At 40.1% G+C, this 20,394-nt stretch overlaps 2 protein-coding genes across 4 annotated transcripts in view; one reads left to right on the forward strand and one right to left on the reverse strand.

Moving 5' to 3' along the window:
- SLC35A1 (solute carrier family 35 member A1) overlaps positions 1-4,559 on the forward strand; it is a 30,024-nt gene extending 25,465 nt beyond the window's left edge. For both annotated transcript variants that reach the window (XM_081094413.1, XM_081094414.1), the window contains 2 exons: positions 393-527; positions 3,479-4,559. In XM_081094413.1, coding sequence (XP_080950539.1) covers positions 393-527; positions 3,479-3,606 — 263 coding nt within the window. In that variant the 3' untranslated portion in view covers positions 3,607-4,559. The remainder of the gene's footprint in view (positions 1-392; positions 528-3,478) is intronic.
- The window catches only part of RARS2 (arginyl-tRNA synthetase 2, mitochondrial), a 70,478-nt gene continuing 54,293 nt past the window's right edge, over positions 4,210-20,394 (reverse strand). Inside the window, exons 12-21 of one of the 2 annotated variants that reach the window (XM_081094412.1) lie at positions 15,491-15,551; positions 13,949-14,025; positions 13,112-13,236; positions 11,966-12,033; positions 11,773-11,882; positions 9,854-9,949; positions 8,290-8,364; positions 6,096-6,159; positions 5,574-5,645; positions 4,210-4,842 (exon numbers count right to left, since the gene is read on the reverse strand). In XM_081094412.1, coding sequence (XP_080950538.1) covers positions 4,801-4,842; positions 5,574-5,645; positions 6,096-6,159; positions 8,290-8,364; positions 9,854-9,949; positions 11,773-11,882; positions 11,966-12,033; positions 13,112-13,236; positions 13,949-14,025; positions 15,491-15,551 — 790 coding nt within the window. In that variant the 3' untranslated portion in view covers positions 4,210-4,800. Of the gene's footprint in view, positions 4,843-5,306; positions 5,646-6,095; positions 6,160-8,289; positions 8,365-9,853; positions 9,950-11,772; positions 11,883-11,965; positions 12,034-13,111; positions 13,237-13,948; positions 14,026-15,490; positions 15,552-20,394 lie in introns of those variants that run through there. The other variant, XM_081094411.1, reaches the window with a different exon arrangement.

Below are 20,394 nucleotides of genomic sequence, written 5' to 3' on the forward strand. Positions count from 1 at the left end.
CTTAAAAAAAAAAAAAAGAGTCAGATGTCTATTTGAAGCGTTTATAGCATTTTAAAGTTGTTCCTTTATATTGTGAACACTAGTTTGAAAATGTAATTTTGGTTTTATTGACTTAATTTTGTGGCATAGCTGTCCCAAAGCAATCTTGCTTTCTTAATCAGAATTGTCTAATGTGTTAGCAATAAATGTGTACAAGTTAGTAGTGGACCACATAGCCCTTCGGGCATCTGAAAAACAGTTTTGTAGGCACTATTGCTGAATTTTAATGTAACTCTCACAGGTGGCTGCTTCTAAGGAAAATAGTATGGCACCTTTGAGGATGAAAATTTCCTTACCACATAGAAGGTTTCATTTATTAGCATGTTAACATGTTCTTTCTTTCTATATACAAGTTCTCGCAAGTGTTGGCGGCCTCTACACTTCTGTTGTGGTCAAGTACACAGACAACATCATGAAAGGCTTTTCTGCAGCAGCGGCCATTGTTCTTTCTACCATTGCTTCAGTGCTGCTGTTTGGGTTACAGATAAGTATGTCTTAGTTCGTATTTCCAAGTTTTTAACATGGAAAAGCCTCTCATTTCCTTGATTTGTCTTTTAAATGTGGCATGGTCATGGTGTTTTACAGAAATTCCTAGTTTCGTTATAATTTATTCTACAAGTGCTGCAGTTCATAGTTGTGTGGAATATGGGTCAGCAGTACTTAGGTGTTAGTTTTTAAATAGTTCTAGAGCTTAAGCTGAGGGGTGCTCATTCTGTATGAAAGTGAGGGGGCTACTGTTAAGCTTTTTTTTTACAGGCAAGACCTCCCAATTCCCCAGATGTTAGATAAGACAACGTAAGTGCTCCAGGGAGAATATACTATGATGAGATACATGAGGAAATAAGTATAAGGACTTTCGGAATTTATTACTTTCAAAGCAGTAGAATTAGAATAAGCAAGGCTTTTTGAGTAAAGAACAGACAGATTCTTTCATTTCCCCCTTAGTTTGTACCTTCCTAATTGTTTTGGACTTGGGTGCAAACTGGTTTTGAAATTACAATTCAAACCTAAATGTTCTATTCTCTTTTATAAAGATATCTTTGTTTCATTTAATATGTAACTGATATAAAATTCATTACTATAGGACTATACTAGTCCTCTTAATACAGTTGTCCCTAGCCCACACCCAGCATTAAGTTGGGTTTTCTTATTTAAGCATTGATGCTGACTTAACATTTAAGGGGGTTTTATGATGTAATAATAATTTTATTTAATAATATGAGGAAAATTTGTCAAATATCAACACTGAAAAGAAACATGTTTATATTTCATTTAAAAATTGACTCCTGTTATAAATGCAAGTAGAGGAATACCAACCTTGTAGACATCTTAGAAAACTATTTTATAGTAATAGAGGCCTGGTGCATGAAATTGGTGGACTGGGTGGTGGTGGGGAGGAGAGAGTCCCTTAGCCTGGCCTTTGCCCTCCATAGTCCAGGAGCCCTGTGATTGATCGTTGATCGCCCCAAAGAGGTAGGCCCTGCCCATCTGGCCAGGGCCCTTTGATTGATTGCCCCAAAGAGAGAGGTCCACCAACCCGGCTGGAGCTCCATAATGGATCACCACTGCAGAGATTGTGCCCCGCAGAGGGAGGCCCCAACTACCTGCCGAAGCCTGCCAGTTGGTGGCCTGGGCCTCTCTCTTTGGGGTGATCATGGAGCTCCCCGATTGATTGTTCCGGTGGCCTGGGCCTCCTTTTGCAGGGTGTTTGTGGGGCAATGGCCAGGCCCCAACCAATCACATTGCACCTGCCTTGGCTGGCCTGGTGTCATAGGGTGGTGTTCTGCTGTTCAGTTGTTCGGTAGATTTGCATATTATGCTTTTATTGTTATTGATGGCTCAAATTTTGCCTGTGCCATTTATTAACTGTACAACCTTGGGGAAATTATTTACCTGTGTCTCAGTTTCTTCATATGTAAAACGGGAATGGTAATAGCACCTACCTCCTAGGGTTGTTTCAGGGAAAGTTCTTAGAATAGTGCCTGTCACGTAGTAAGTATTCTGTATAAGGCCAACCATTTAAGTGTCAGGTATAGGCCCTCCTTTAGATATTTTTCTTACCTGATTTGGGTGAACTTTTAATTGAAGTTCTGATCCATCCTTATGCTCAACAAATCCTTATGACTTTGCTTCTAAATAATACAGTGGGGCCTTGACTTACGAGTTTAATTAGTTCCGAGACTGAGCTCGTTAAGGAGCTCGTTAACTCAAATTACTCTATCAACTCAATGCAAAAGATTGGCCGAGAGACAGCTGGTATCTCAAAAAACTCATTAGTTGGGACACTTGTAAATCAAGGCCCCACTGTACTTGGGAACAGTATAAAATGGCTTTGGTCAATGTTCTGTGTTAATGATGGTCAAGGAAATTAGACTGTCTTAGCAATCTTCCAGTTTCTTATTTACTAGAGGCCCAGTGCATGGATTCGTGCACCGGTGGGACCCCTTGGCCTGGCCTGCTGGCATCAGGCTGAAACCAGCTCTCCAACATCCCCCGAGGAGTCCTGGCAGGCCAGGCTGAGGAACCCCACCGGTGTAGGATTGGGGCCGGCCGGGGGGTGGGGGAACTGAGGGAGGGCTCCAGGGCATGTCCAGCAGTTCTTGTCCAGTCCTGATTGGCCGGACCCCAGCAGCAAGCTAACCTACTGGTCGGAGCATCTGCCCTCTAGTGGTCAGTGCGCATCATAGAGACTGGTCAAACGGTTGGACACGTAGCATATTAGGCTTTTATTATATAGGATTTTCATTCCCCTTTTTTGAAGGTAAAGCTAATCTTTTCTGGTTAGGGTTGAACTAAAATCATAGCTTGATGGCATTTCTTGACATGCCATTTTGTAAGCTGTTAAGATTGTACTCTATATAGAATGGAGTATACAGTTTTGACATAGCATTTATTTATAAAGTGACTACTGGTCAAGTTTAGACAAGTTGTAATTCAGTGGTGTCCTGATTTTTAGGATTAAGATGATAAAAAAAAAAACAAGGTTAGCAGAAAATGGAATTTTACTTAGTAAATCACCACTTCTCCTATTTAGAAATCTTCAGTAGATTTAATTATTGGTTACTTAACTACCTTGGCTCTAAATTTGCACAGGTTTCTAGTATCATGAAAAGCACACTCCACTGCTCTTTATTTCAGTCAGTGTAGAGGGAAGTTAGTATGTTCTTTGTCAATGGTTCAGGATAGGCATACTTGTATTCTGAAAAGTGTATGTATACTGTCACTCCGTTCGTTGGTCTTTCTAAACCTTATAATCATAGAAACAGATTTACGTATTTTCCATATTTACATTCCATTTTAAAATTGACTCTTGTCATAAATGCAAATAGAGGAATGGTCTGAACCCATAATTGAAAATCTTTAAAATTCTAAACCAATCATTTGTTATATTAGTTTTACAGACACAATACAAATTAAGCTTATTTTGTTTCCTTTTCAGCACTCACCTTTGCTCTGGGTACTCTTCTCGTATGTATTTCTATTTATTTCTATGGATTACCCAGACAAGATACTACATCCATCCAACAAGGAGAAACAGCCTCAAAAGGAAGAGCCAGTGGTGTGTAATTTCAGCCTCAAAGGAGATTCCTACTAAGATTGAAACCATTTGCATTAAACTAGAGCCTTAAGTCAACCCCAGAAGGTAGCTTAAAGAATAACAAATTAACTATGTGGTATAAGAATTAAGAAGAAAGCTATCTTTAATGAATTGCTACCAAGATTTAATGTGACCTGTTTGGGGTCAATCCATTTTGTTTTAGAATGAATTTTTTTATTGTATATATAATGTATATAAAAATATGGAGATAGTACAGTTAAAAAATCATGTGAGGCTATAATATTCAAATAATAAGGTTTGGGACAATGTTAAAGGTTAAAGTGCCAAAGCCATTTCTGTACTAACTGTTGTCTTGTTCAGGTACCAGGGGAGAAGGATGGCCCCTCCTTGTTCCCCAATTCATGTAGAGTATTTTGTTCCAGCAGCAGTAACGACCTAACTCTTTTCTTAAAAGGGAGACAAAAACAAGACAGGCTAGTCAGAAACAAACTGAATGTGGAACTTCTCAAACTGAATATTTCATAACTCAAGACAATGATTTCTGGGTGGTGACTGAATACTCCTGTAAGTGCTGTATTTGTGCCATTTATTGTATGGATTCATATTTCTTTGCTGTTAGATGATATACTTTTCTCCAAAAAATATTTCTACTGTCTTTTGTACTTTTTTTTATAAAATATGTTTAGCTGTGGGGCTCTCAATAATTTATGAAATTGTTTTTTAAAAAAATTTTTATATGAATAGGGAAATTCAGCAATAAACTTTATATGAAATCTGTTTGATCACTTTTTGTATTATAGCTATACCATTAAGGTAATGCAAAAACATAAACCCCAAACATTACATTTAAAATTTTCTCTATGTTGAAATTGTATTAGTGTTCTTTGGTTGCGAATAGTAGCCAACTATGACTAAAGATGGTATACCATACTTGCTAATATAAAACTATATTCATTCAACTAAGAAGTTTGGTTCATGCTAATTTTCCCCTCTGGTTCGTAAAAATTAGATAGTCACTGATACTGATACTACAGAAGACTTCTCGTAGCAACATTTAAAATAAATTACAGCAGTCCCAAATGGAAATGCTGGCAGCCATACTGATCAAACAGATCACATGTTAACCTAAACAATCACACAAAACATACTTTACCAATATGCAGATACGTGAAGTAAACGGTTTATGTACAAGTAATTTCTTGTTATTCAATGTATCCAGTTCCCGAGTTCACGCAGTAAGTTACCTGTATACGTATCAACAAAAAGATAAACACGAGATCTGTCCTCTGGGTGTTATCAGCTATATTGGCAAAAGGGTGTAATACTAGTCTCTCTAAATTTTTTCAGACTAGTCATAATTATAACAAATTTGATGTAAACATTAGGTAATCTCAGTTAGTTATAAGAACAGTTTCTGGCCCTAGCTGGTTTTTCTCAGTGGATAGAGCATCGGCCTGCAGACTGAAGGGTCCCAGGTTCGATTCCAGTCAAGGGCAGGTACCTTGGTTGTGGGCACATCCTGAGTAGGAGGTGTGCAGGAGGCAGCTGATGGATGTTTCTCTCCCATCAATGTTTCCGACTCTATCCCTCTCCCTTCCTCTCTGTAAAAAGTCAAATATATATATATATATATATATATATATATATATATATATATATATAAAAAGAATAGTTTCTGGAGGAATGACATTGTGAGAAACCTCAAAGTAGAATTTAAACTCTAACCCTTTATTCCTGTTAGACCACAATGCATTGAAAAGATTTAAATGAATTTTATAAAAGTCTAATACTTAATGAACATAAGATTTCTTTTTAAGGATTAAGATTTAATCAGATGATAAATCACTTATAGACTTAATATATAGATTCTGACACAGAATAATAAAATTCTAAACAGCAAGGCATATAAGAATAGATAACTAGAATTAATTAGTATTTAAAAAGCCATTTTCATTGGAAATTACATCCTACATACAGGTGTTATTCCAAGAAGTTTCATCCCATTGGCAAGGACAGAACGGACAGCTCTGAAAAGATGAAGTCTGGCCTGCAAAATAAATCAAAGAATGATTAAATGTTCAATAATAGGCTAATTATAAAATGAATAAGAATGTTTTTAAGAATAAATTTAACTTTCTTCTAAGTACAAACAATATCTGAAAAGTTCCCTGGGGTTTGCTGTAGGCAAGGGAATACAAATTCCTAGAATCCCTAACAGTAACACTGGTACCCAAGGGTTGGGGAGTGAGTGACAGTATCATCATACAGCACAGATTCAAAAAGGGAACCAATCTCTAACACTTTATGTAGGAAAATCGACTTCATAGTTTAGTATGTTGGAAAGTAGATAAATGTTGATTGTTACAACCAAATTCTAATAAGTACACTGCTGTAGTTGAACAATTGGATACTATTTTAGAAACATTTGCAAGACTGACTCAGTAATATTAGTCTGGGGAAGCTAGAGATTATACACAAAACACTCAGTGTAACATACCCCAGCCACTTCAGGAGGACTCTGTTTTATGGGCAGTGTTCTGTGTGCCACAGCTGCAAGGTGACTGAAAAGAGAAATCCTGATCAGGACCAGTAGTAATTTCCTGTTGTAACATATAAGTCTGATATCTAATCTTACTTCCTCAATTTAAAGATTAAAAAAAAAAATCAAAGCCTATATACAACCATTAAAATGTATCAAAAATTGAAGGTCCTGGCTGGGTAGTTTAGTTGGTTAGAGCATCATCCCGAGATGCCAAGGTTTTGGGAAACAAGCAACCAATGAATGCATAAATACACTGAATGGCCAGATTATTATGACCACCCCATCAGTACTTCGTTGGGCCACCTTTTGCCTTCAATACTGCGGCGATTCTTCTTGGCATTGACTCCACGAGATGTTGAAAGGTGATGTGAGGAATCTGACACCATGCCTGATGGATAGCACTGTCCACTTCTGTGAGATTTGACGGTTGTGGAACCAGCTGCCTGATGGCTCTTTTAACTTCATCCCACAAGTGCTCAATTGGATTGAGATCTGGTGATTGTAGGGGCCACCTAAGCAAGGTAAAGTCTCCGTCATGTTCTTGAAACCACTCCTGCATAATACGAGCACCGTGGCATGGCGCATTGTCTTGTTGCAAGAAGCCATCTCCATTGGGATACACCATCAACATGATAGGATGAACTTGATCAGCAACGATACTTAGGTATGTTGTGCTATTCAGACGTTGTTCCACACGAATTAAAGGGCCCAAATCATGCCAGGAAAACATGCCCCAAACCATAACACTGCTCCCACCAGCTTGAAGGGTTGTACTCATGCATGTGGGATGCAACTGCATGATTCATCGGACCACATGACTTTTTTCCAATGCTCGACTGTCCAATCCTTGTGTTCCTGTGCGAATTGGAGATGTTTTATCTTGGTAACTGCAGACAGCAAAGGTGTTCGAACAGGCCTTCGGCTTCCATATCCCATACGATGCAGTGTACACCTAACTTGCCTACAAACATCAGGTGGTCATAATAACCTGGCCACTCAGTGTAAGTGTAACAACAAATCCATCTCTCCTCTCACCCTCCCTCCCTCCCTCTCTCTCTGAAAAAAGATGATGGTTTCATTATTAGTTTTATAAGTATAGGAGACCCCTTTCTAATGAGCTTTTCCTCAATAGGCTTCCTTATGGTCTGGCCTTTCCCCCTCTGTATGGTGAAGAGGTCAGGTAGAGACTCGTTATGAGTGCACGCTGCACACATACTGGCCACTCATCTTTAAAACATTTTTTCTATTTAGGTAAGGCAGCAATTACAGCAGTGTACCGGAGAAATGATGCTTATGACATTTGTTTCAATGATTAAGTGGCATTTAATAAGACTTTCTGGCTTCTTCATTTCTATATGCCTAAGTGGATTTTAAAGGAAAAAATTATTTAAATCTAGAGAAGACAAAATAAAAAGCATAATTAAGAGAACAGTCCCAATAAATCTTTGGTTTCAATAAGTCTTGAGTAAAAGCAAATATTTCTTAAATAGCTTTATGGGGAGACAGTTATCACTCAGAAGACAGAATCAAATAGTCAAGTTTCTAAAATGGCTACCATGAAATGCCTATCATAGAGTGTCACTGACTTGCTTCTCAATTCACTCTTGCCCTCTAGCTGATATTTCTATGCCTCTGCTTAAAGCCTTTTTGTGGACCCTGCTGCCCTGAAAATAAGATGAAATGCCTTAGTACATGGCAGAAATGCTTCATCTGACCCCGCCCAGGACTATGCTGATCGTTCCTTTAATGATCATGTTCTTGCTTAATTCTGGGCTTTCTCTTCCTCCTCTGCCACCTTGCTTCTCCTAGTTAATATCTACTCCTTTCCTCTGAAAAGCCCTCTCTGATCCCTCAAGGCTGGGCTGAGTGCCCTGACATTTTCTCTCACATCCACTCTAGCCTAACACATATGCACTGTTCTGTAACCTCCTATGAGGCTGCTGTTTCCTGTTCACTTGACTTAGTGAATAGATGAACACTGATTGCTAATTTGCAAAGATGAAGCAAGAATTCCTGTAACTTAAAGAGCATAATATTTTTAGGCCAAAGGATTTATTTATAGGAACACTTCAGATGAAGGAAAGGTCCTTTGTCAGATCAGGCCTCAGCTGTCTGGTTACACCTGAAAATAGCAAGATTATGAAAGTACCTTAGAGTTAGAAGATAGCTGACAATGTGCCTGGGTTGAAGGTCTTGAGATGATCTATAAAGCACTTCGTCAAACCTAAAAGAAAGATGTCAGGAGCAACTGTCAGGGGAAGACTGTGCACATGTTACACTACGCTAAGCTGTTAAGACAGATGTAAGGTTGACTTGACATCACTAAGGGTAGGAGGTATATGAAAAAAGACCTGTGTACAGTTGAAGGTAAGGGCACATTTTTCTCTCACAAATTTCTAGATGGCAGGCACTTTCTAAATCATCTTTTCCTTAGGCCTACTTCAGCATAAGGACTCAAACCATGGCTGTTAAACTGAATGTAAAAGCTGCTTAGTGATGTTTATGGACAAGCAAACAGTGTCTAGCCTCAATGCCAAGAAATCCAAGTTGGCTCATTTTTCCTCATAAACTAGGTCCTTTTGATCCCAGGAAAGAATCACTGACCGCTGTGTGGCAATCAGACAGAACTGCCGTGTTAACCGTCCGCATCCCTGCTGGAGCCTGAGCTCTCAAGGCTGGCTTCCCCAGTGATGCTGCAGAGAGCTCAAAGGTGCAGTCTCCTGCCCAGATGAGGGCATCAGACAGATGCATATTTGAAACTGTGACTTGAAACCAAGAGGCAAATGAAACCAAGAGGCTGTGTAAAGGCAAGGATTTTCCTTTACTTATCAGAGAGGGTGAGAAGATGATCTTTTAAAAAATTACAGTTATGCTTTTACCAGGGTTCACATTCTCATACTACCTAAAGGGTGGTAGGCGCTTAGGCTAATTCAGTGGTGGTAATATTTTTAAAACCTAATGACTATTCATTCATATGCCCTCTGTATACCCTTAAAGGGCAATCACTTTTTAGTCTACCCTGAGGAAAATGTTGTCTAGAGGCAGGAGCTAGCTACTAGCCTGTTCCCTCCAGCGGTTAGCAAACCATCAACAATCATTTTGTAACCAGAACCCACAGGTCAGGCCCTCTGCTTATCTCTGCAAGTTAGGTCCTGTTTTCCCCTAACAAAACTGTATTAACCCACCCATTCCCTTGTAGCGATAGGCTGCTTAATGTTTAAACTGTGGGGCTTAGCAAGACTGACCAGTACCTGGATTAATAATTTATGACCTACTGGTCAAACAACATTTCAGGAAAACCACAGATAACATCTTAATTCAATGTTTCTGCTTCTTCAGAGAAAGGAATGGTCACAGAGCATTAATTTACAAGCTGACTTTGCAGAAAATGATGGAGACTCAATACCACCCATGACCCATGTGCCCTCTGACAGCATCTTAGAATCTACTCCTTGAGACCTTATCAAGAGACCAAAGACCATGGGTATTTACCCTAACACCCCTCTCCCAACTTAAAAATCCTTAACCTCGTCCAGCGGTAAAATGGATTTGAGGTACTATTAGGGCTCATACATCTTGGTTGGCTCCTCAATCAATAAATTCCAAATGCTGAGGTTTTGAGTTTTGGCCTTTCGAAGCATCGGGCATAGGAACCTGGGTTCAGAACAATTTCACTAAGCAGAAGCTGACTCAATAATACTCAAAAACCATACCTGAGAAGATGCTGGAGAATTGAAACAGACTGCGGCTCTTGTAAACAAGCAGTGTTGTAGTCATTGAGATAACCACATCCAAAAGTCTCTTCCAAACTAATCAAAAGTTTGAAACAACAAAGGATTAGACAAGTCATCGAAGGACACATAATTGTAAGTGATGAACACCATGTCATAATACAGTCTTGCTCTCCTTAATATATAGTCATGCCGCATAATGCTGGCCAACCATGGACGGAGTATAGGATGGTGCTCCCATAAGATTATAATGGAGCTGAAAAATTCCTATCACTTTGTGATATTGTAGCTGTCATAACACTGGAGTACAATGCACTATACAAATACTTACCATTGCGTGACAATTGCCTACAGTGTCCAGTACAGTAACATGCTGTACAGATTTGTAGCCTATGAACTGTAGGAAAACAGTATCTATTACCCCAAAATATGTCTATTTGGCATAAGGATTATTTAGGCTGGTTAATTTTAAGAGATAGAAGATACAATAGGGGTGAAGCTCTGAAAATCAAGTAGAATTTACACTTTGTAAAAGACATTTATATTTGTAAGAGAATCTCCATTTGTAAGGGTGTCTCCCTGTGGTACCCTGAAGATGAAGATGACCTTATTTCTAGAAACTCTTATCAATGCAGAAGACCAGGAATTAAATCTGCGTAACAATCTCACCCTTGTTTTTTACTGTGCTCTTCCTGGTAACCTTCCATAACTGACCACCCTCACCCCCAACATCTCCTTTTGTCTTCAACTGAAGATGGTATTTTAAGTTGGTGGCTCCAGGCATTTTGGCGAGTAACTCAGTTTTCCTGGGTCTCTTCCATGTACACTGGAAGAGTACACATTATTAAACTTTGGTTTTTCTCCTGCTAATCTTTTTTTAATATATATTTTATTGATTTTTTTACAGAGAGGAAGGGAGAGGGATAGAGTTAGAAACATTGATGAGAGAGAAACATCGATCAGCTGCCTCCTGCACACCCCCCACTGGGGATGTGCCCGCAACCCAGGTACATGCCCTTGACTAGAATCGAATCTGGGACTCTTTAGTCCGCAGGCCGATGCTCTATCCACTGAGCCAAACCAGTTAGGGTTAATCTGTCTTTTATTATAGGAATATTTCAGACAGGAACCCAGAAGGAAGGGTACAGGGAAATCATTTTTGCTCCCCTACCGAGCAATAGGTGTGTGTAGCAGGCTATACCATCTAGATTTATGAAAATGCACTCTATGATGTGTGCACAATCATGAAATCACCCAAGAACGCATTTCTCAGTCATGCTCCACTTAGTGACAGGGCCTGTCTTTAAAGGTAAGTTCAACCTGATGCTTCAATATTTCTTTAAAAAATATTTTTTAATTTTTTTTAGCGTAAGAAGAGGAGAGGGATAAACAAGATAGAGAGAGAGAGAGAGAGAGAGAGAGAGAGAGAGAGAGAGAGAGAGAAAGAGAGAGATTGATCAGCTGCCTCCCGCATGCACACCAACCATGCATCAAACTCACAACCTGCGCCACATGCCCTGACGGAACTGACCTCGCCACTGTTTGGTGTATGAGATGAGGCTCCAACAGAGCCACACCAGCCAGGGCTTGATGCCTCAATTTTTCCTAAATCTGTATTGTTATCTGAAAACGGAGTATATTCTTTTGGTAGGTTTATTGTGAATACTAAATTAAGTAATATGCATAAAAGCATTTCCTACATAGGTGCTCAATAAATATTTTAAAAACCCCACAAAAAAACCAACGTAACAGGTAGGCAGTCCACTGTACTTTAATTAGTTTTGAATATGAGATATCAGAGAAGCCTGGAAAATAGGGCCCTTGGTCTTAGGACTGCAGCAGTCAAACCCCACCCTGGGAAGGGCAGAGTGGCCCACTGTTTCCCTGCAGCCTCTTCTCACCTGTGGAGGCGGGCGTGCGTGTACTGCAGGAAGACACCTGTGTCCCCACGACTCTGGAACACACGGTCCCAGCTGAACTGATAGTCAGATAAGAGTGAACCTCTGAAGTCCTAAAATGACAGAGGAATCTCAGTGCTGGGATCCGTTCTACTACCACACAAAAGGGTCTCTCTCAGGAAGCAGTCTAACAGACCTGAATAATGAGTGCTGCCAGCCCGACCCTCTCTGCAGTCTCCTGCGGGTTCTCCAGTTCTTTGGTGGCTGAAACAGAAAAAGGTGGTATTGTTAACCTGCATGAACCTACACAGAGTCAGGGACTGAAGTGGAGACAAAATCTGACAAAAACGGATGCTGGCAGTATCAAGAACAAACAGGTTTATAGTGGGCAATTTACTTTTCTAATTTGGGTTAATTTACCTTTGATAATGATAATTCCCCTGCCTTCATTAAAAGAGAAAATACTCAAATTTATTTTTTTAATAAATAGCCCTTATAAGAAAATATCCTTCTAAGGCAATAGATATAGCTGGCACTTATTTTTTCAAGGGTGAAGGTTAAACAAAGCCATGAAAAGAGGCCATGGTAATATCAACTCAGATTACTGAACTGAACAATACTTGAGCAGCCAAGTCTGAAAATTCTGGCACCTTTAATTAGTGAAAGCTATTTTTTAACAAGGTTAGTGAAAATTCAATGGAGGAACGGTCATAATAAATCACACTGCACGAAAGTCCAGCAAAATATGCAAGTGGCATATAGAGTAAATCCTTTTTTACAGCTGCACAGCATTCCATGGTATAAATGTACCACAGCTTTTTTATCCACTCATCTACTGATGGGCACTTGGGCTGTTTCTAGATCTTAGCTATTATAAATTGCGGTGCTATAAACATGGGATGCAAATGTTCTTTCTGATTGGTGTTTCGGGTTTCTTAGGATATATTCCTAGAAGTGAGATCACTGGGTCAAATGGCAGTTCCATATTTAATTTTTTAAGGGAACCCCATACGGTTTTTCATTTTGGCTGCACCAGTCTGCATTCCCACAAGCAGTATACTAGGGTTCCCTTTGTTTAACCTTCACCCTTGCCAGCACTTGTCATTTGTTGATGGTAGCTAGGGATAGGTGGATGGGTGGGATGAGATTAACCAAAGAACTTACATGCATATATACATAAACCATGGACACAGGTAATAGGGTGGTGAAGGCCTGGGGTGGGGGGTGGGAGCAGGCTAGAAGAGGTCAATGGGGGGAAAAGGAGACGTATGTAATACTTTCAACAATAAAGATTTTTTAAAAAAGGAAGGTAAGTTAGTAAAACAAAAAAAAGTGAATTCACTCTTAATAGAAGCCATGTTCTGTAGCATCCTTAATCGAATCTCATTTAAGACATCTTCCAGAAAAGTGACATCTCCTCTTCGAGTCCTCATTCCCTGTACCACTCCGAAGGGCACATGTTGGCACCTGAAATGGAGGGGCATTTAGTCAACTGAACACTGAGAAAGAGCTGGTTACCAAAGGAGAGAATAATACCCTTTAGAGAGTAGTCTGAACTTAACTCTCATAATGGGGTTTTACAAAATTAACAGATTGAAACATGATGTGATTTATTATATGCCACAAATGTTAAACACACAGCATTATTTTAGACAGATAATCACTAGCATAATTGCCTTTATGAAAAACAGGAAAGGGGGGTAAAGAATTCTGAAAATCAGCCCTAGCTGGTTTGGCTCAGTGGATAGAGCATTGGCCTGCAGACTGAAGGGTCCGGGTTTGATGCCAGCCAAGGGCACATGCCCAGATTGTGGGCTCGATCCCCAGTAGGGGGCGTGCAAAAGGCAGCCAATCAATGGTTCATTTTTATCATTGATGTTTTTCTCTCTCTACTTCCTCTCTGAAATCAATAAACATATATTAAAAAAAAGAATTTTGAAAATCAAGCCACTGAGAGCAGACATCTAATAAAAGCATTTATTAAATGTTTATATAAGCTACATATTAATACAGCCAGGCATAAATTAACACACATAAAAAATCCGCTTTCCCACACTAACACCTTGAAACTTAGAAGTGAAGTTTCAATGAAAATTTTTAAAAAATTGGCACATTTTTGGATTTGGCTGACCTAACAATGATTCTGGAGGCAGGTAATTAAGAACCATGTACACATTACCTTTTTGCCCAGTCATATCCCATGATCTGCAGCATTTGGAACACTTGCTGAAAATGCCTTTTTTGCCCTTTATCTGTCTTTGGAGAGAGAAAAGTATTTAAAATAAAAGAACAATGATAATCTACAGAAATATGTTGGACATGAATTAAATGAAAATATTTGAGTTCTGACAGACTACAGTCATTGTTAATTGATATGTTTTATTTATTTTTTAAAACTATATTTTATTGATTTTTTTACAGAGAGGAAGGGAGAGGGATAGAGAGTTAGAAACATTGATCAGCTGCCTCCTGCACACCCCCTACTGGGGATGTGCCCGCAACCAAGGTACATGCCCTTGACTGGAATCAAACCTGGGACCCTTTAGTCCGCAGGCCGATGCTCTATCCACTGAGCCAAACCAGTTAGGGCTAATTGACGAGATCGGGCGCATTCAGGGTGGTATGGCCGTAGACAGGGCTAATTGATATGTTTTAAATAAACACATAAAGAGGATTCCACCAGAAGACTGTCTTAGTGAGTGCACTAGATGAGAAGAAAGAAAGAGCTGCTATACTGTAAGGAGGAAATTCAAACTTTAATATTCTGAATCTTCTATTTAAATTCCTTCTCTCCCAGCTGTTATGATCTTTATCTCAAAGAAGAACAAAGCTAAGCTCTAAAAAGATATTTAATGGCAACGTTTCTTCTTAGGGGAAAGGAGGTTGCACATGGAAGTGAAAGGGAAGAAGAGACTAAAATACTCAGCAACAAATGGAACAGATACAAACAAGAGATTAGGTGGTTCTCAAGGGCATTCATGATGCTGAGTAAAAAAAGCCAATCTCAAAAGGTCACCCGCTGTGAATGCATTTATATAACATTTGTACAACGACAAAACTGCAGTGATGAAGAACAGAGAAGTGGTTGCCAAGGGCTAGGGTTGGGGAGAAGGTATGGTTGTCATGAAGGAGTTTGTTTTGTGATAGAACAGTTTTGTATCCTGAATGTGGTGATGGTTATGTGCATCTACATATGTGATAAAATTTCACAAAAACACACCACACAAAAACATTCAGGCCCTTATACCAGTGATGTAAAAATTGGCAAGATTTAATTAAGGCCTCTTCCAATGTCGCTTTCTTGGTATGGACATAGTATTATGGTTATGTAAGATACTATCTTTGGGGAAGGCTAGGTAGAGGGCATATGAAAACTATCCTATTTTAAAACTTCTTGTGAGTATTAATATATTTAAAATAGAAAATTATTTTTTAAAGTGTATGACAGTGACCTGTACATATTTATTTTATATAACCATTTTCCTGATTTAGATAATTTTGTTTTTACTACAAAACAATGTGAACTTTCAAATTTTTATGTGTTTTTTAAAACATCGTGGTTACCACCTTAACACACTTAGTACTGAATTCTTTCTATAGTTTGACAAAATTGTTTTTCCATAATTTTTCAACATGGCATACATTTTCAACCCAATTTCTATCTTTGCAGTTTTTGTGAGTAGGGATCATAACCTTTTGTTCTTTACTGTTGATTACTTACCACATAAATCATTGTATCAAAATTATATTTGTCCATTCGATCTATAGCGGCTGCAAGATCTCTGAAAAAATGGCCATAAGTTAAGAGTTACTAAGCACATCTGGGTAATAATTTGTTTTACCTATTTAATAGTAATGAAGCTTTTCTAGTTAAGAACTCCTGTTATCCCACAGGCTGGGGTATATTACCCATGCTTGTATAATCCCAATATCATATTTTGAGATACCAAATAATAAAAATAGCTTTGGGAAAAGCAATAATAAGTGTGCTGTGAAAAGATAAAAAAATAAATGAGTAAGTCTCTGGGACAAGTAGTAATAATAACTAAAATAGCTCTAGGGAGATTAGGTTAAAAATGGCGGCAGAGTGGGAGGATGCTGCATGGTCATGCTCCCAGGAACAAGCTGGAATTACAACTGAAATACGAGAAGGCTTCCTGAATAATCAACGGAAAACTCACAGGAGAGAACCCTGATACCCAAGGACCAAGGTGGAAGGTGGAGCCCGCATAGACACTGGTAGGAGGGGCAGAGACGTGACCCACAGAGGGGAACTGAAGTCCCAGAGAGATATCTCAGCTGGTGGTGGTGGTGGGGGGAGGTGCCACTGAGAATTCTGGGATCTAATCCCAGAGCTGGGCTCCCCAGCAGAGAGCACCAAACTGAGGAAGGTATCCACATAACATCAAGCTGTGAAAAGCAGTGGGGTGCTGTCTGCCAGGGAGTGGCAGCTGAAAGTTCAGGCACCCTCTTAAAGGGCCAAGGCACAAACATTCCCTGTGGAGCCACCCACCTTGTGCTCTGGCAGAGGGAAGGTGAAGTGGACTGGAGTTATGAGAGCAGAAGCCTGCACTGGGGACTCGGGGGACAGAGCTCAGAAGGCAGACACCCCAAGTCTCCTCGGCTCAGTCATTCCCTCACACAGCCACATAGACATCTGCCTTGCCTGGGGGGAAGGCAGTTGACACATCCTATTGGAAAACACCTTGCCCTGAGGCCGCTTATGAGATTAAAAGTAACAATTCGAAGGAGTAGCAGCTGCTTGTGTAGCCCACCCCCATCCAAGGAACAGCAGCCTCGTGATCACCACACCTTCTGTCTGAGGAACAGCAGCTGTGTGTGAAGCCTCCCCCCACCAGCCAGAGGAGCCACCACAACAGTGAACAGCACCCACCAGAGGAACTGCTACCAACTGAGGAGCAGCTGCTACCACAACTGCCTGAGGAGCAACCGCAGCCCGAGGAGCCACTGCCACCCAAGGAGCAGCCACAGAACGACTCAACATCTAGATATGGCAGTCCGATCAAACATGGGTAGACAAACAAACCCCCAAAGGAAAGAAAAGGAGGACTCGCCAGAAAAGTAGCTAAGTGATACAGAGGCTTGCATACAGAAAAAGAATTCAGATTAAAGGTCCTAGAGTGCATAAACCGGATGGAGGAAAAAATCAACAACTTATGCAAGAAGCAAGAAGAAACAGATGAAAAAAATAAATTATGTAAGAACCAAGAAGAAATGAAGAGTGATATAGCTGCAATAAAAAACACCATTGAAAGTTTCAACAGTAGAGTAGGAGAAGCAGGGGACTGAATTAGCGAATTAGAAGACAGGGAAACAAAACACACCCAAACTGAACAGCAATTGGAGAGAAAAATGAAAAGACAGGAGGAGAGCCTAAGGGAGCTATGGGACACCATGAAACGAAACAACATGAGAATAATAGGGGTCGCAGAACAACAGAAAGAGGAACAAGGGTTAGAAAACCTATTTGAAGAAATAATATCAGAAAACTTTCCAGAGGTGGGGAAGAAAAAAATCACACAAGCACAGAGTCCCAAACAAGGTGAACCTGAAAAGACCCACACCAAGACACATCATAATTACCATGGCAAATGTTCAGGACAAAGAGAGAATTTTTTTTTTTATTAAATCTTTATTGTTCAGATTATTACATTTGTTCCTCTTTTTTCCCCCATAACTCCCCTCCACCCAGTTCCCACCCCACCCTCTTCCCTCAATCCCCACCCACTGTCCTCATCCATAGGTGTAAGATTTTTGTCCAGTCTCTTCCCACATCCCCCACACCCCTTTCCCCGCCAAGAATAGTCAGTCCACTCCCTTTCTATGCCCCTGAATCTATTATAATCACCAGTTCATTCTGTTCATCAGATTATTCACTTGATTTTCAGATTCACTTGTTGATAAATGTGTATTTGTTGTTCAAAATTTGTATCTTTACCTTTTTCTTCTTCTTCCTCTTCTTAAAGAATACCTTTCAGCATTTCATATAATACTGGTTTGGTGGTGATGAACTCCTTTAGCTTTTTCTTATCTGTGAAGCTCTTTATCTGACCTTCAATTCTGAATGATAGCTTTGCTGGATAAAGTCATCTTGGTTGTAGGTTCTTGGCATTCATCACTTTGAGTATTTCTTGCCACTCCCTTCTGGCCTGCAAAGTTTCTGTTGAGAAATCAGCTGATAGTCGTATGGGTACTCCCTTATAGGTAACTGACTTTCTTTCTCTTGCTGCTTTTAAGATTCTCTCTTTGTCTTTTGCTCTTGGCATTTTAATTATGATGTGTCTTGGTGTGGTCCTCTTTGGATTCCTTTTGTTTTGAGTTCTCTGCGCTTCCTGGACTTGGAAGTCTATTTCTTTCACCAGATAGGGGAAGTTTTCTGTCATTATTTCTTCAAATAGGTTTTCAATATCTTACTCTCTCTATTCTTCTGGCACCCCTATAATTTGTTTGTTAGTGCACTTGAAGCTGTCCCAGAGGCTCCTTACACTATCTTCGTATTTCCGGATTCTTTTTTCATTTTGCTTTTCTGGTTGTTACTGCTTCTTCATATTTCAAATCGTTGACTTGATTCTTGCAATCCTCTAGTCTGCTGTTGGTAGTCTGTATAATATTCTTTATTTCAGTCAGTGTATGCCTAATTTCTAGTTGGTTCTTTATCACAACATCGAGGGTCTCATTAGATTTCTTATAGATCTCATTAAGTTTATCGGCAGTTTCTAGAAAATTATTGAAAGACCTTAAAAGTGTGGTTTTGAACTCTATATCCAGTAGTTTGCTTTCCTCCATTTCTGTCATTTGTGTCCTTTTTCTTTGTCTCCGCATTTTTTATGCTTCCCTGTGTTGATACAGTGGTTTTCTGTGCTAAGTGTCCTCTAGGGCCCAGTGGTTCAGCCTCCCCAATTACCTGAGGAGGACACTCTTGGTGCACCCCCTTGTGGTCTTTGTGCACAGTCTTGTTGTAGTTAAGCCTTGATTGTTGTAGGTATCACTGGGAGGAATTGGCCTCCAGGCCAATTGGCTGTGAGAATCAGCTGTGTCTGCAGTGGGAGAACTTCTGTGCTGGAGACACCCCTCTGGGGCAAGACTTGCTTCAATGGGGCTTTGTTGCTCACTGAGTCGGCCCCCTGAGTGTGTCCTTTATGTTTCCACGGAGTTGCAAACTGGATGGTCCCACTCTGACCTCTGGGCTTCCTGGCTCTTGGAAGGGTGCTAATCTAGCCTTTGCCTGAGGCTATCCAGCAAAAGCCTCCCTGCAGGCCTTGGGCGGGGCTAGCAGTTATGGCTGCTCTCAGTCTTGCCTTCAGAGGCTTTGCTTCTCAATGTCCCGGTAATCACTGCAAGGCCCTCTGAGAGAAAGCTGCCATCGAGTTCCGAACGCTGTCAGACAGTCCCACCTCTCCTGTATGAGTCTGGGTCCCTAGAGACTCGCCCGGAACTGGAGCTCAGAGCCTGAGACTCCCTCCCGATTGAAAACGACAACTGCGCCCTCAGCCACCAGCCCGCTCTGCACGCACCTCCGCACCTTAGTATTTAACTTCTGCACTGCGCCTCCTCTGAGTCTCGGTATGCATTTCTCTTTCCTTCTAGTTGTAGCATTTCCACTCAGCCAGCCTTCCTGTGGTTCTGGGTGATGTCCGTTCCGTCTTTTAGTTGTATTTCTGAAGTGGTTGTGCAAGGAAGCAATCTCTGGTGTTTACTTATGCCGCCATCTTGGTTTCTCCTAAAGAATATTATACAGACTCCCAACAGCAGACTAAAGGATCGCAAGAATCAAGTCAAAGATGTGAAATACAAAGAAGCAAAAAACACACAACCGGAAAAGCAAAATGAAAAAATCCAAAAATACGACGATTGTGTAAGGAGTCTCTGGGCAGCTTCAAGTGTACCAATGTCCAAATTACAGGGGTGCCAGAGAAAGAGAGAGAGCAAGATATTGAAAACCCATTAAAAGAAATAATGACAGAAAACTTCCCCTACCTGGTGAAAGAAATAGACTTACAAGTCCAGGAAGCGCAGAGAACCCCAAACAAAAGGAACCCAAAGAGCACCACACCAAGACACATCATAATTAAAATGCCAACAGCAAAAGACAAAGAGAGAATCTTAAAAGCAGCAAGAGAAAAAACGTTAGTTACCTACAAGGGAGTACCCATATGACTGTCAGCTGATGTCTCAACAGAAACTATGCAGGTCAGAAGGAAGTGGCAAGAAATATTCAAAGTGATGAATAGCAAGAACCTACAACTAAGATTACTCTACCCAGCAAAGCTATCATTCAGAAGTGAAGGTCCAAAAAAGAGCTTCACAGATAAGAAAAAGATAAAGGAGTTCATCACTACCAAACCAGTATTATATGAAATGCTGAAAGGTATTCTTTAAGAAGAGGAAGAAGAAGAAAAAGGTAAAGATACAAATTTTGAACAACAAATACACATTTATCAACAAGTGAATCTAAAAATCAAGTGAATAATCTGATGAACAGAATGAACTGGTCATTATAATAGAATCAGGGGCATAGAAAGGGAGTAGACTGACAATTCTTGAGGGGAAAGAGGTGTGGGAAGAGACTGGACAAAAATCTTACACCTATGGATGAGGACAGTG

Source organism: Myotis nattereri, assembly GCF_964212035.1.
Source record: "Myotis nattereri genome assembly, chromosome: 6".
NCBI classification, from domain to species: Eukaryota; Metazoa; Chordata; class Mammalia; order Chiroptera; family Vespertilionidae; genus Myotis; species Myotis nattereri.